The 13,104-nt window shown below is 44.9% G+C and overlaps 1 protein-coding gene across 2 annotated transcripts in view; it reads right to left on the reverse strand.

Moving 5' to 3' along the window:
• Positions 1-766: 766 nt before the first annotated feature.
• The window catches only part of CSMD2 (CUB and Sushi multiple domains 2), a 598,960-nt gene continuing 586,622 nt past the window's right edge, over positions 767-13,104 (reverse strand). The window contains exons 65-70 of one of the 2 annotated variants that reach the window (XM_044237753.1): positions 7,691-7,753; positions 5,875-6,036; positions 3,910-4,022; positions 2,648-2,735; positions 1,086-1,224; positions 767-940 (exon numbers count right to left, since the gene is read on the reverse strand). In XM_044237753.1, coding sequence (XP_044093688.1) covers positions 781-940; positions 1,086-1,224; positions 2,648-2,735; positions 3,910-4,022; positions 5,875-6,036; positions 7,691-7,753 — 725 coding nt within the window. In that variant the 3' untranslated portion in view covers positions 767-780. Of the gene's footprint in view, positions 941-1,085; positions 1,225-2,647; positions 2,736-3,909; positions 4,023-5,874; positions 6,037-7,631; positions 7,757-13,104 lie in introns of those variants that run through there. The other variant, XM_044237754.1, reaches the window with a different exon arrangement.

Consider the following 13,104-nt stretch of genomic DNA (forward strand, 5'->3'; position numbering starts at 1 on the left):
CGAAGGCCTGAGGATAAAAGATTGAGGTCCCTGAAGAGAAAGGAATTCTGCCTCCAGATGGCCTTTGGATCCAGAAGAAATCAATCCCTGATGGAATATCTAACTTGCAGGCCTGCCTTGTGGGCTAAAGACTTTCTAGCCCCACAATCATGTGAACCAATTCCTTAAACAAAATCTCTACCCCTATGCCTGTCTCTATGTATACATATAATACATACATACACATATGTGTCCATCTATGGATGGGTATATGCACATGTGCACACATCCTCCTATGTGGATGTAGGTATGCAGATGTCTGTGTGGAGATGTGTATGTGTGTATCATGTGTCTATGTGATGCATGTTTTGTGTATCCACACAGGAACCTCTCTCCGGCGAGCCCTGGCTGGCATGTTCTACTCGGTTATTTTGCCACGCCCATAGGCTAAGAAGAGCACCACCTCTGGAGTCAGCCTGCTGGGACTGGGACTAGATTCCACCCCTGCTACTTACCAGCTGTGTGATCTTGGTCGGGTTCATTCCTTTTCCTACACCTCAGTTTTCCCATGAATGGGGACAACAACAAGGAGCCGCCTTACAGGGGGGCTGTCCCCAGCCTGGCATCTGGCACACAGCCCTATGGGTGCTCGGCCCTGCTCCCCCACCCCCCACCCCCCACCCTCAGGTTGGTAGGCGAGGGTGTCCCCGTGCACATGCGTGTCTGCCACCCACACTCTCCTCACCGGCTGCCGGAGGCGGGGCTCTCGGTGGCGGTGGCGGTGGCAGCCAGGCCTGGAGGCTATACCGCGGTACACACTGTGCTGACTGTGAACTCCGCCTCAGTGGCCATGATGTCTGTGGGCTGGATGTTGCGGTCGTACATCGGGTTCTCGAAAGTGGCCCGAACGTTTGTGTTCTCATGGCCAGCATAGCCATTGAACGGAACTTTGGGTCTTCTCCTGGGAATGAGAGAGTGAGTGAACCAAGACAGACAGACAGAGACAAAGGTCTGAAGGGGGAGAGCGGGGGCATGGGAGGTTGCGTCCTCCATGCAGAAGGCCCCAGGAAGGCTGTGGGCTGGGGCCCCCACCCTCCCTCAGGTACCTGTGCTTGTACAGATACAGCACGAAGCCCGCGATGATGAGCGCGATGAAAGGCACCAGGATTGCGGCTGCCACCGAACTGCTGTTGGAAGCAAAGTGGCGGCCGATGGACTCGGGGTCAGACTCCAGCAGCCTGAGGTCTGCAAAGTTGCAGAGCAGAAAGCTTAGGTCACAGAGGCACAGATATGTGAGGGGACAGCCCCCAGGGCCGGTGTGGCGGTGGGTAGGGAGGTCATCCCCTGTGGCCCAGACACGCCAGCTGCCTCCCGCCACACGCTGCCTGTCCAGCAGAAGATGCCCCACACATGCTGGTCAGTTAACACGCAGAGGACTGTGTTCCGCCCCAGGGAGGCCAGTCCGTGGGAGAACCTAAAACCATGTCACATGATAAAATCTTCAAAGGGTGCTGCCTTCACAAGTTTTGAAACTTCTTTTGGCCATAGAAGCCTCTTTTGGGTAAAACCTTACCAGAAAGCCAAAATACAGAACAGGCGGCGGGGGGGGGGGTGGGTGGGCCTGCGTGGGTGGTGTGGAGGAGGAGGTGGGAGCCACCTTGGGTGGGTCTCCCCTCCTCTGCTGCGGCCCTCCTGGCACAAGGCTGGGGGGGTTCTGAGGGGCACAGGGACGAACGCTAAGTGGCCCCCCTCTCCCAGGGTGGAGGCTCCAAGAGGGGACAGTTCTGACCCGGGGGACAGGGAGTCAGTTGGGAAGCCAGAAGGAGAACTCCAGCTTCTGAGTTCTCGCTGGTGTGTCAGGCTGAGGGGCAGGGGAACTGTCTGCAGGAACTTGAAGGGCTGCTCTAGGGAAGAGATCTCACTCCTTGCTCCTCACAAGGGCGAGCTAAGAACTCCCCTAGTGGAGGAGAGTGGGAATGACAGGGAAGTGGATTTCCGCTAAGACAAGGAGAAGCTTCCGGAAGGTCTGAGCTGGGAGGAAGTGCAGGCAGGGCCTGTGGGCATGGTGGTGTCCGCACCTGGGTACATAAAGCTGGCTCTTGAGCGCCCATGGCTGCCTCCTGTCTCCCCTCCCACCACCTTGGAGAAACCAGGGCGCCCCCCCGCCCCCCCACTAGGGTCTGAGGCTCTGGGTCAAGGGGAATCTCTGAAGGAAGGAGACGAAATGTCAATGACGGTAGCAGACTGGGTAAAGATGCCAGGGGAGAACCAGCTTTCCAGACTGCGAGGGGAGGGAAGCCACTGTGAGTAAAGGTACCCCAGAGAACCCCACATCTGCAAGCTTCCGGGTGTCTGGGTGGTGCCCAAGGGCTGGCTGGCTAGTGTTGCTGGGGGCTGTATTTGAGACCTAGTGTCCCTTAAGCTGGGGCTCTCGACTCCAGGCCTGGCCAGGAGACTGTGTGGCAAAGGTTGAGGCTATTATGCGTATGTGCTTGTTTCCGGGTATATACTCCACAGTATTTATCAGAATCTCAAAGGCGGCCACGACCCCCAAATGGTTAAGAACCCCTGGATTTGGCTGTTGAACTTCGCTCTTCTACCCAACTCCCCCCTCCCAACCCCAACCCAGGATACAAGTGTTTCCCTTCCTGGGGCAGATGCTAGTTACCAAGTCTTTGAAAGCCGAACTGCCCAAAGCCTTGGCCCTTGACTGAGCCTTGGTAGATGAACGTGCCTCCAGGGGACTCTGAGGAGACCTGCAAAGGTGAGAGCAGAGGCTGTGAGATGGGGGCACATCAGGCCGAGCTACATGTCCTCTTGGCGTGCACTGTCAGACTCTGGTGTCGCCGGGACTGCGGTGTGGAGGTGGGGTGGGTTTGTAGGAGGCGAGACAGGGCTTCCTCAGCTACTGGTCCCATCACTGAATCCGTGGGGGCCTCTCATTTGTCAGGCAGGAGTAACAACGGTGCCTGTGCACGGGGTGGCGGCGAGGCCTGCGCCCATTTGTGCACAGAAGGCACTTAGACCACTTCTGGGCCCAGAGAACTGCCTGCCGTTATCACTGTGATGAAAATGACTGCCAAGAGCCCCTGGAGCCACTGAGCCGTGATTAAAGCATACCTGACAGACTTAACGAACTTTGAATGGTTCATCACAGTTCCAATAGCTGCTAATTTCAGAAGGTAGCTGGGGATCTGAGTCTTCTCGGCTCATCTGTCTTGTCCATGCAGATGCGCCCTAACTTCTCAGCTCTCTGCTACTCTGGCCCCACAACCTCTCCTTCCTTCCTACGCTTCCATGTCCAGCATCAACAATCCAAGACCGGGAGCCACAGGTGTGACATGTGACATGATGCTGAAATCCACCCCCCCCATATGAGATTGGAAGGTACTGGAAGAGTACATCATTGTGGATCTGCCTTCTGCCTTAAGAATGCCCTAGAATGCAGCAAGGCTTTCCTACAAGGGAAGGCAAGAAAGCCACATCTCCTCCCCCATGTTCTGGTCTCACAGCTGTGCTAAGTCGTCTGGAACCCACATCCTCCATTGTGAGTGGATATTTGAAGTAGTCATCTGGGACGTTCTCCCATAAGCCAGCACCACACCATTACTTCCTGCTTGCTTGAATTCACTCTTACACTGCTGTTCTGGTTCCTTGCTTTCTGCTCAAACACCAGACCCTACTCCATATCACTCAGATGTGTTGGCCCTCTGGACACTCAGCCTCCTGGCCTCCTATCTTTTCATTTACCTATTTCACTAGCAGATGAGGACTCCCTTGATTCCAGTTCCGGCCCCCCAAACACCCTCCCAAGTTTCCATGTTGATCCTACGCATCTCCATCTCTCCTCGATTCCCTGCCTGTGATCTGGGACTCAGGGATGGAGCAAGGGGATGGGAAGGTCAAGGATTGAGATTCTGCAGCACTTACATGCCCATCTAAAGCCCAGTGATCATCTTTGAACTTGTTTACAAAGATCTCCACAGGCCCTGTAATCTGGTAAACCTGGAGCAGGAGATGGAAATCTTCTTTCTTGTAAATTCCTGGGAAAAGGAAATTCAGAGAGTACAGGAAAGATCTGGAAAAACACCCAAGCTCAAATCTGCGTGTGCATGGGATTTCACGTGTTGATGTTGATGTAAACGTGGCATGCACAACTGCCAGGAGGTAAGTATAGTGTTGCCTGTGAGTTTGTTTGGGCTGATCGTGAGGGCACACAGAGTGTGTGCATGTGTGTTATCGACAACTGGATTGCCGACCTGTGTTTGTGACCCTACTAACACATGCACATGTCAGAAGAAAGTGAATATGATTTTGCATATGTTAATGTGTCCGTGAATACAGGAATATGCCTTCCGATTTCATGCGTGCAGGATTGCATGAGGCAAGTATGTGGTCTTCTGTGAACGTCTTCACGACTCAGCCTTCCAGCAAATGAGCGAACTCGACTGTTCAGTGGTATGTGTGCACACGCTCACACGAATGCGTGGCTATGATTTTGTGTGGGCTGTGTGTTAATGTCCACATCCATTCACTCATGCATTCCTTTACCTGTCCATCTTTTCCAGAAATGTTTTTCTGAGAGATTTAGTTTTTCTGATTATAAAAAGATTGAAAATCAAAGAAATTGTGGAAAATGCAGAGATGCTGGGAGAAAAAACAAATCATTTCTGATATCACTAAGAAATAGCCCCTGTTAACCTTTTGGTGGAATTATTTCCAATTTTCTTTCTCTTTTTAAGATTTTATTTATATGAGAGGGAGAGAGCAAGAGAGAGTGCACATATGGGAGATGTTGCAGAGGGAGTGGGAGAAGCAGACGCACCACAGAGCAGGGTGCCAGTGGGATCTTGACCTGAGCGGAAGGCAGACACTTAACTGACTACCCAGGTGCCCCGTGTTTTCTTTCTTATGAATACAATTTTTCCTTTAAAAACTGGAGTCATGGGGCACCTGGGTGGTTCAGTGGGTTAAAGCCTCTGCCTTCGGCTCAGGTCATGATCCCAGGGTCCTGGGATCGAGCCCCATGTCAGGCTCACTGCTCAGCAGGGAGCCTGTTTCCCTTCCTCTCTTCCTGCCTGCCTCTCTGCCTACTTGTGATCTCTGTGTGTCAAATAAATAAATAAAGTCTTTAAAAAATTAAAAAAAAAAACTGGAGTCACATTATAAACGTGCCAGAGTAGGTCTATTTGCCCCCAAATTGGCACACTATTTTATCTATCAGATGTATTACAAGTAAATGTCCAGTTTGTTATTTTTGGACAATTTTCTCTTTGTGGTTTTTATGTAATACAGATAGCCCTTTAATGTGAACATCCTTTATTTAGGAATATTTGACTCTCTCCATAGCTATGTTTTATGATAAAAATTCTTAGAAAAATAATTAACAGGTTCAGTAATTTTCAAAGATCTTAACACAAACTGTATCAGTGTCTTCATCGGACCTTGACCAGCACTAATGTTTACCATTAGTAAAAATCTTATTTGGATAAGTGGAAAATGACATTTTCTGTTTACTTTTAGGTTTTTTTTTATTACTACTGAAAAATATTTTTTCTTTCATTTATTGACTGTATTTTGTTTTCTGGGAATTCTCTGTCCCTATTTTTGGTTCAGTTTTAGAGATTTTGGTCTCTTTTCTCTTAAGAGTCCTCTTCAAGTTATTAATGTTTGTCATCCAACTATTTCCTTTTAGTCCCTGGTGATTTTGTCATGCTGACAAAGATGAACAGACAGTTTCTCCTTCTCCTGCCCATCAGACTAGTCCCCCCAGGACATGAGGATGCAATGACAGTAGACTTGTTCTTGTAGAGGATGTGTGCCCACCCATCCCTACCACCCCTACCGCCCACCCCTGTAAAAGCAAGACTTTTACAGGGGTGGCCTACTCCTTACCAGCCAAGTGCACCTCCACACCACTGTGGTCAATCATGGTGGCGTTGACCTTGCTGTTGACAACCTGGAAGCCAGTCACTCTGAGCATGGCTGGCTGCTTCTTCCCCTGGTACTCATAGGCCCCTTTCCATAGGGAGTTCTTGGCAAAAACATCCCCAGGAACTGGAGGAATTGAGAAACAGATGTGAGAGGGACTGAGGCCACCTGGTGGCTGATCCCAGTTCACTCACTGAGATTGTTTTCTCCAAAGCCTAACAGGGGAGAGGATGGTGGAGTGCTCTGGTCCTCTTGTGATCCAGAATGGAACTTGAGCAGAGTATGATGCCAACTCTGGTTTCCTTCTTATATAACACACATGCTAATGTGGTAAGTAAAAGTATAAAATTCAAAAAAGTATGTCATACTCTAACTTCTCAAAAGAAGACATACAAATGGCTAACAGACACATGAAAAAATGTTCATCATTAGCCATCAGGGGAATTCAAATAAAACCCACATTGAGATACCAACTTACACTAGTTAGAATGGCCCAAATCAACAAGACAGTACACAACAAGTGTTGGAGAGGATGTGGAGAAAGGGGAACCCTCTTACACTGTTGGTGGGGATGCAAGTTGGTGCAGTCACTTTGGAAAACAGTGTGGAGATTCCTCAAAAAATTAAAAATAGAGCAACCCTATGACCCTAAAATTACACTACTGGTAAATACTGGGTATTTACCCCAAAGATACAGATGTAGTGAAAAGAAGGGCCATCTGTACCCTAATAGCAGCAATGGCCACAATTGCCAAACTGTGGAAAGAGCCAAGATGCCCTTCAGCAGACGAATGGATAAAGAAGATATGGTCCATATATACAATGGAGTATTACGCCTCCATCAGAAAGGATGAATACCCAACTTTTGTATCAATGTGGATGGAACTGGAGGAGATTATGCTGAGTGAAATAAGTCAAGCAGAGAAAGTCAATTATCATATGATTTCTCTTACTTGTGGAGCATAAGGAATAACATGGAGGACATTAGGAGAAGGAAAGGAAAAGTGAATTGGGGGAAATCGGAGTGGGAGATGAACCATGAGAGACTGTGGACTCCAAGAAACAAACTGAGGGTTTTGGCGGGAAGGGGAGGTGGGGGATGAGTGAGCCTGGTGTTGGGTATTAAGGACGGCACGTATTGCATGGAGCACTGGGTGTGGTGCATAAACAATGAATCTTGGAACACTAAAAAAAATAATAATAATAAAAAAAGAAAAATTGTGTATTGATACATGGTACAATGTGGATGAACTCTGAAAATATTCTGTTAAATAAAATAAGCCAGACAAAAAAAAAAAAGATACGATAGTCTATAATAATTTTTCATTAGTCGGGCCACACCTATAGTTATGTGTCCAGTTCTGGACATCACCCTTTGAAAGAAACAATACCTGTGTTAAAAAAGTAACCATTTCCAGGAAGTTCCCTGGGCAGGACTTGGATCTCTGTATCTGTATGACTACACATGGGCCAGTCCTGTGCTGAGGTGGTGGGGGAGTGGTTTGTGGTAATCAGTGGTTCCAGAGCTCAGAGCTCTGGTTGTGTTTCTGGAAGGCTTCTGGAAGGCCTCTTCTGGATGAGGTTTCTGTTTCCTTCAGGCTCACTTCCTCCTGAAGTTTGTCAGGGGAGGGTAGTGGGTGGGGGAATCTGTTTGGCTCTGTAGACAGTTTTCACACCCTTTCACTGTGTACTGGGAAAGTCAGGTGCATGTTTCTGGGTGACTAGGTAAAGGAATCAACACCAGTTTCTTGTTCATCTGGAAGATCTGGACCATACCTACCGGAAGCCTGGGTGAGTGGTGGCTCCCGGGCAGTATTGATGGGTCTCCCACTAGGCCGGACCTCTGCTGGGGAAAGAGAATAGAACAACACGGGTTTAACCTCTGGTCTACACTCCATTGGAAAAATAATGGCCACCTCTCTGACACTAGGTCAGTGGGCTCTCTGAGATCTTGTTTTGCATTTATCCTGTTAGATGGGAGAGTAGATACTTTGATGGTCTGATAGATGCTATGGACCCCTCTTGGGAAAATAAAGCACAATGAGTTAAAAGGAAATCCATTTTATCAATTATAGTCATTGATATTTTAAACGAAGAATTAGAATGCACGTAGATATGTGATCCTTTATCACTGCATTAAATAACAGAATACAGAAGCAGGTCCCGTCACTACCATATCCTTGAAGTAGTAAGAAATATAAGCAATATTTCATGATGTCAGTAACAACTGTAATATAATATGAAAATCTTTGCAATTTTTTACTGGTGACAAAGCCGCAAGTATCATTAACACTACTATGGGTTTTGGTCTACATTTTAAATTAAAGCACGTGCTAAATTTCAGCAAGAGGTAAAGGGAAATAAAGCTATTTTGCCAACATTGTACCTAGATCTGCGGAATATCCTCTATTGATGACCCTAGGTTGAAAAGCCCTGTCCTGGACTCTGTTTTCCTCCCAGATGCCTGGCATGAGGAGGACCTTCCACCAATCAAAAGCGAACTCTTTGAGGTCTGGTGGGGCTTTGAGTGGTATGCTCCCTTCCCTCGGTGTGATGATATTAAGACTGAAGCCTGAAACAATTGCTCTGTCTTGCACCATGAACCACAATTCCCAGTGCTGCTTCTCTGGCCATCAACACCAGCATAGCTCCCAGCACAAGAGATACTCAAGGAGGAGCACGAAGGGGCTGTACTTGGAGTGCCCCAGGGCTTGTCTCCTCTGGCGATCCCCACAATCAACACCCACAGCAAGACCTCCATGTCCGATCACATCATCCAGTCCCCCCTCAACACAGTCTGGGCTTCCTTGTATTCGCATAGTCTGTGAAGCCTAGGGAGTGAAGGTGGCAGGTGACATGACTGGGGCCCTGGCCTATGTCTCTGCCACGAAGAGCCTGCACATCTGGTCCCTGGCCTTGGGACTCCTTCTAATCAGTACTTCCACCATTACTTTCACCCCTGGCTCGCTGATGATTCTCTAAGCAATTTCCAAGATCATAAAAGGTTATGGAGACTACTAGTAGCTGCCCATGCCCGAGGCTGTCACCCCTTTCACAGCAGTTTCTATACTCATCAGTCTATAGCTGAATTCAGTAGTGCACTTGTGTGTGGGGATCAAAAAAGATGAGAAGCCCTCACAGGCAAAGTCAGAAGCCCTGGGCCTGAGTCAGACACTGCAGGTTCGGGTCCCAGCAGCTACTTCATGATGTGTGACCTTGACTGGTCATTTTACCCTTCAGAGTCTCCATCCCCTCACTGGAAATGTGGGAAAATACTGAAACGTACCTCACATGTCTACACTGAATAAATGAGGTTATGAACACGAAGGTCACAGTTAGCCAGTGTTAATGTCTTTTCTTCTTTAGCACAGAAACAACAGAAATATCTGCCTCAAGGAAGGGCAGACTCTCCCTACTATCTCCTTGAGGAGGCTTGATTTTGAGCACAGTCCTTCTGACTCCACAGGGCAGCTGCTATACAGAAGGCTGTGGAGAAATTTTCCACAGTGGCTCAACGTACTTTTATGAAGAAAATGTCTTTATTGTCTTAGGTTTTATAACATAAAGGGAGTAGGACGGAGAAAGCTTACAAGCCAGAAGCTGTGCCAGGCCATGTTATTCACATTATTTCATTTACTTTTGCTCTCAAAACTGTGAGGTACAGAGTACTATCTCCATTTTATAGAAGAGAAACTCGTTAAGAGGCAGAGAAATGAAGAGGCTTGCCAAAGATCACACAGTAAGGGGTCAAATTGAAATTCAACTGCATCTAAAACATTTTGTACTTTTATATACAGTTATATAATAGCATCAAAAACAATAAAATACTTAAGGCTAAATGTGACCAAGGAAGTGCAAGAAATGTATAATGAAAATGATAAATGATAAATGATAAATTGTTAGAAGGAATTAAAGTTCTAAATAGATGGAAAGACATCCCATGCTCATGAATTGGAAGACTTAATACTGTTCAGATGGCAACACTCCCCAATCTGACCTACACATTTACCGCAATCCCTGTCAAAATCCCAGCTGTCTGTTTTGCAGAATTTCATAATCCAATCCTAAAATCCATATAGAATTAAAAGGGGATCAGAAGAGCCAAAACAATCTTGAAAAAGAAGAACAAAACTGAGGATGTACACTTCTCAACTTCAAAACTTATTACAAAGCTATTATAATCAGAATGGTGTGATGTCATAGAGGCAGTTATACAGATCAATGGGTAAAACTGAGGATCCAGATATAAGCTCACATATTTATGGTCAAATGATCTTTGACAAGGGTGCCAAGACAATTCAAAGAAGAAGAGCGAAGAATAGTCTTTCCAACAAATGGAGCTGGGGCATGCAAAGGAATGAATTTGGACCCCAAACAACTACTCACCCACCAACAAAAAACCCCACAAAATAAACAAAAGACCTAAATATAAGAGCTAAAACTATAAAACTCTTAGAAAAAAAAATAGACATGTTTTCATGACTTTGGATTTGGCAATGGTTTCTTAGGTATGATATGAAATCATGAACAAAGAAAATATATATAAATTGGAGTTCATTAAAATTAAAGACATTTGTGCTTTAAAGGACACCAAAAGAAGGTGAAAAGATCCAAGCTCATCAAGTTGTATATATAAAATATGTGCATTTTTATATATTAATTATATCTCAATAAGGCTGTAAAAAAAACTCCATTTGAAAAAAAAAAGAATTTAACACAGGGCTGTGTTAAAATGGAGCTTGAAATGTGACAGTCTAATTTCATTTCCAGTGATGAGTGAAGTAAAGGAGAAAGTACTTGTAAATTTTAAGAAAAGAAAGTGAAAGACAACTCATAAAATGGGAGAAAATATGTACAAATCTTGTATCTGATAAGAGTCTTATATTCTACATATATAAAGGACTCTTGAAGAGACTCTGGACAAAGATGGTGAAATAGGAGGCTCCTAAATTCCCCTCCTGCTATGGACACACTGAATGTATAGCTACACATGGTTCAATGGCAGGAGTTCAAGCAGAAGAAAGGATCTAAATATAAAAGCGTAGGAAACTATAAAACTCACTGATATAGATAAATAGATGGTTAAATATTGTAACTGTGGTGGGTGAATAAGTTATAACTCTAGTTTAAAGATTAAAAGACAAAAGTGTTAAAAATAACTACAACTGCAGGGGCACCTGTGTGGCTCAGTTGGTTAAACATCTGACTCTTGATCTCAGCTCAGGTCTTGATCTTAAGGTGATGAGTTCAAGCCTCAAATTGGGGTCCATGCTGGGTGTGAAGCTTACTTAAAAAAAATCCAAAAAACTCAAAACTAGAACTGTAATAATTTGTTAATGAATATATATGGTATAAAAAGATGTCCACTGTGACATCAAAAACAAAAAAATGTAGGAGGGGAGTCTAAAAATGTAGGGCTTTTGTATGTATTCAAATTAAATTGTTATTTGCTTTATTTATTTGCTTATACATTTATTTAATTTACTTATTTTTAAATAAGCTCCATGCAAAGACCCCATCAAAAAGGAGAATTTCAGGGGCGCCTGGGTGGCTCAGTGGGTTAAAACCTCTGCCTTCAGCTCAGGTCATGATCCTGGGGTCCTGGGATCAAGCCCCGCACTGGGCTCTCTGCTTGGCAGGGAGCCTGCTTCCCTTCCTCTCTCTCTCTGCCTGCTTCTCTGCCTACTTGTGGTCTTTGTCTGTCAAATAAATAAATAAATAAAATCTAAAAACAAACAAACAAACAAACATGCATTAAAAAAAAAAAGGAGAATTTCAGACCAATATCTGTGATGCATATGGATGCCAAGATTCTCAACAAGTTCCTAGCTAATAGGATCCAACAGTAGAATAAAAAGATTATCCACCATGAGCAGGTGGATTTATCCCTGGGATGTAAGTGTTCTATATTCAACATTCACAGTGGTTCAACATTCACAAATCAATCAATGTGACAGAACAAATCAATTAGAGAAGAGAGAAGAACCACATAGTGCTCTCAATTGATGCAGAAAAAGCATTTGACAAAACACAGCATCCGTTCCTGATTAAAACTTTTCAAAGTACAGGGATTGAGGGAACATTCCTCAACTTCATAAAATCTACCTATGAAAAACCCACAGCAAATATCATTCTCAATGGGGAAAAGCTGACAGCCTTCCCTTTGAGATCAGGAACATGACAAGGATGCCCACTTTTGCCACTGTTGTTCAACATAGTACTTGAAGTCCTAGCAACAGCAATCAGAAAACGAAAGGAAATAAAAGGTATTCAAAGAAGGGGAGGTGAACCATGAGAGACTATGGACTCTGAAAAACAATCTGAGGGGTTTGAAGTGGCGGTGGGGTGGGAGGTTGGGGTACCAGGTGGTGGGTATTATAGAGGGCACGGCTTGCATGGAGCACTGGACGTGGTGAAAAAATAATGAATACTGTTTTTCTGAAAATAAATAAATTGGGAAAAAAAAGGTATTCAAAGAAGAAGTCAAACTCTTTCCCTTCGCAGATGACATGATACTTTATATGGAAAACCCAAATGACCCTACTCCAAAACTACTGGAACTCATATAGCAATTCAGTAATGTGGCAGGAAAATCAAGGCACAGAAATCAGTTGCTTTCTTATACACTAACAATGAAAACATAGAAAGAGAAATTAGAGAATCGATTCCATTTATTATAGCACCAAGAACCATAAGATACCTGGGAATAAACCTAACCAAAGAGGTAAAGGATCTGTACTCAAGGAACTATAGAACATTCATGAAAGAAATTGAAGAAGACACAAAAAGATGAAAAAGCATTCTATGCTCATGAATTAGAAGAAGAAATATTGTTAAAATGTCTATACTGCCCAGAGAAATCTGTACTTTCAATGCCATCCCGATAAAAATTCCACTGGCATTTTTCAAAGTGCTAGAACAAACAATCCTAGAATTTGTATGGAACCAGAAAAGACCCTGAATTGCTAAGGAAATACTGAAAAAGAAAAACAAAACCGGGGGCATCATGTTGCCTGATTTTAAGCTTTACTACAAAGCTGTGATCACCAAGACAGCATGGTACTGGTACAAAAACAAACACATAGACCAGTGGAACAGAGTAGAGTCCAGATATAGACCCTCAACTCTGTGGTCAACTAATCTTTGACAAAACAGGAAAAAGTATCCAGTGGAAAAAAGACAGTCTCTTCAATA

The sequence above is a fragment of the Neovison vison genome, chromosome 2, assembly GCF_020171115.1.
Source record: "Neovison vison isolate M4711 chromosome 2, ASM_NN_V1, whole genome shotgun sequence".
Taxonomy (NCBI): Eukaryota; Metazoa; Chordata; class Mammalia; order Carnivora; family Mustelidae; genus Neogale; species Neogale vison.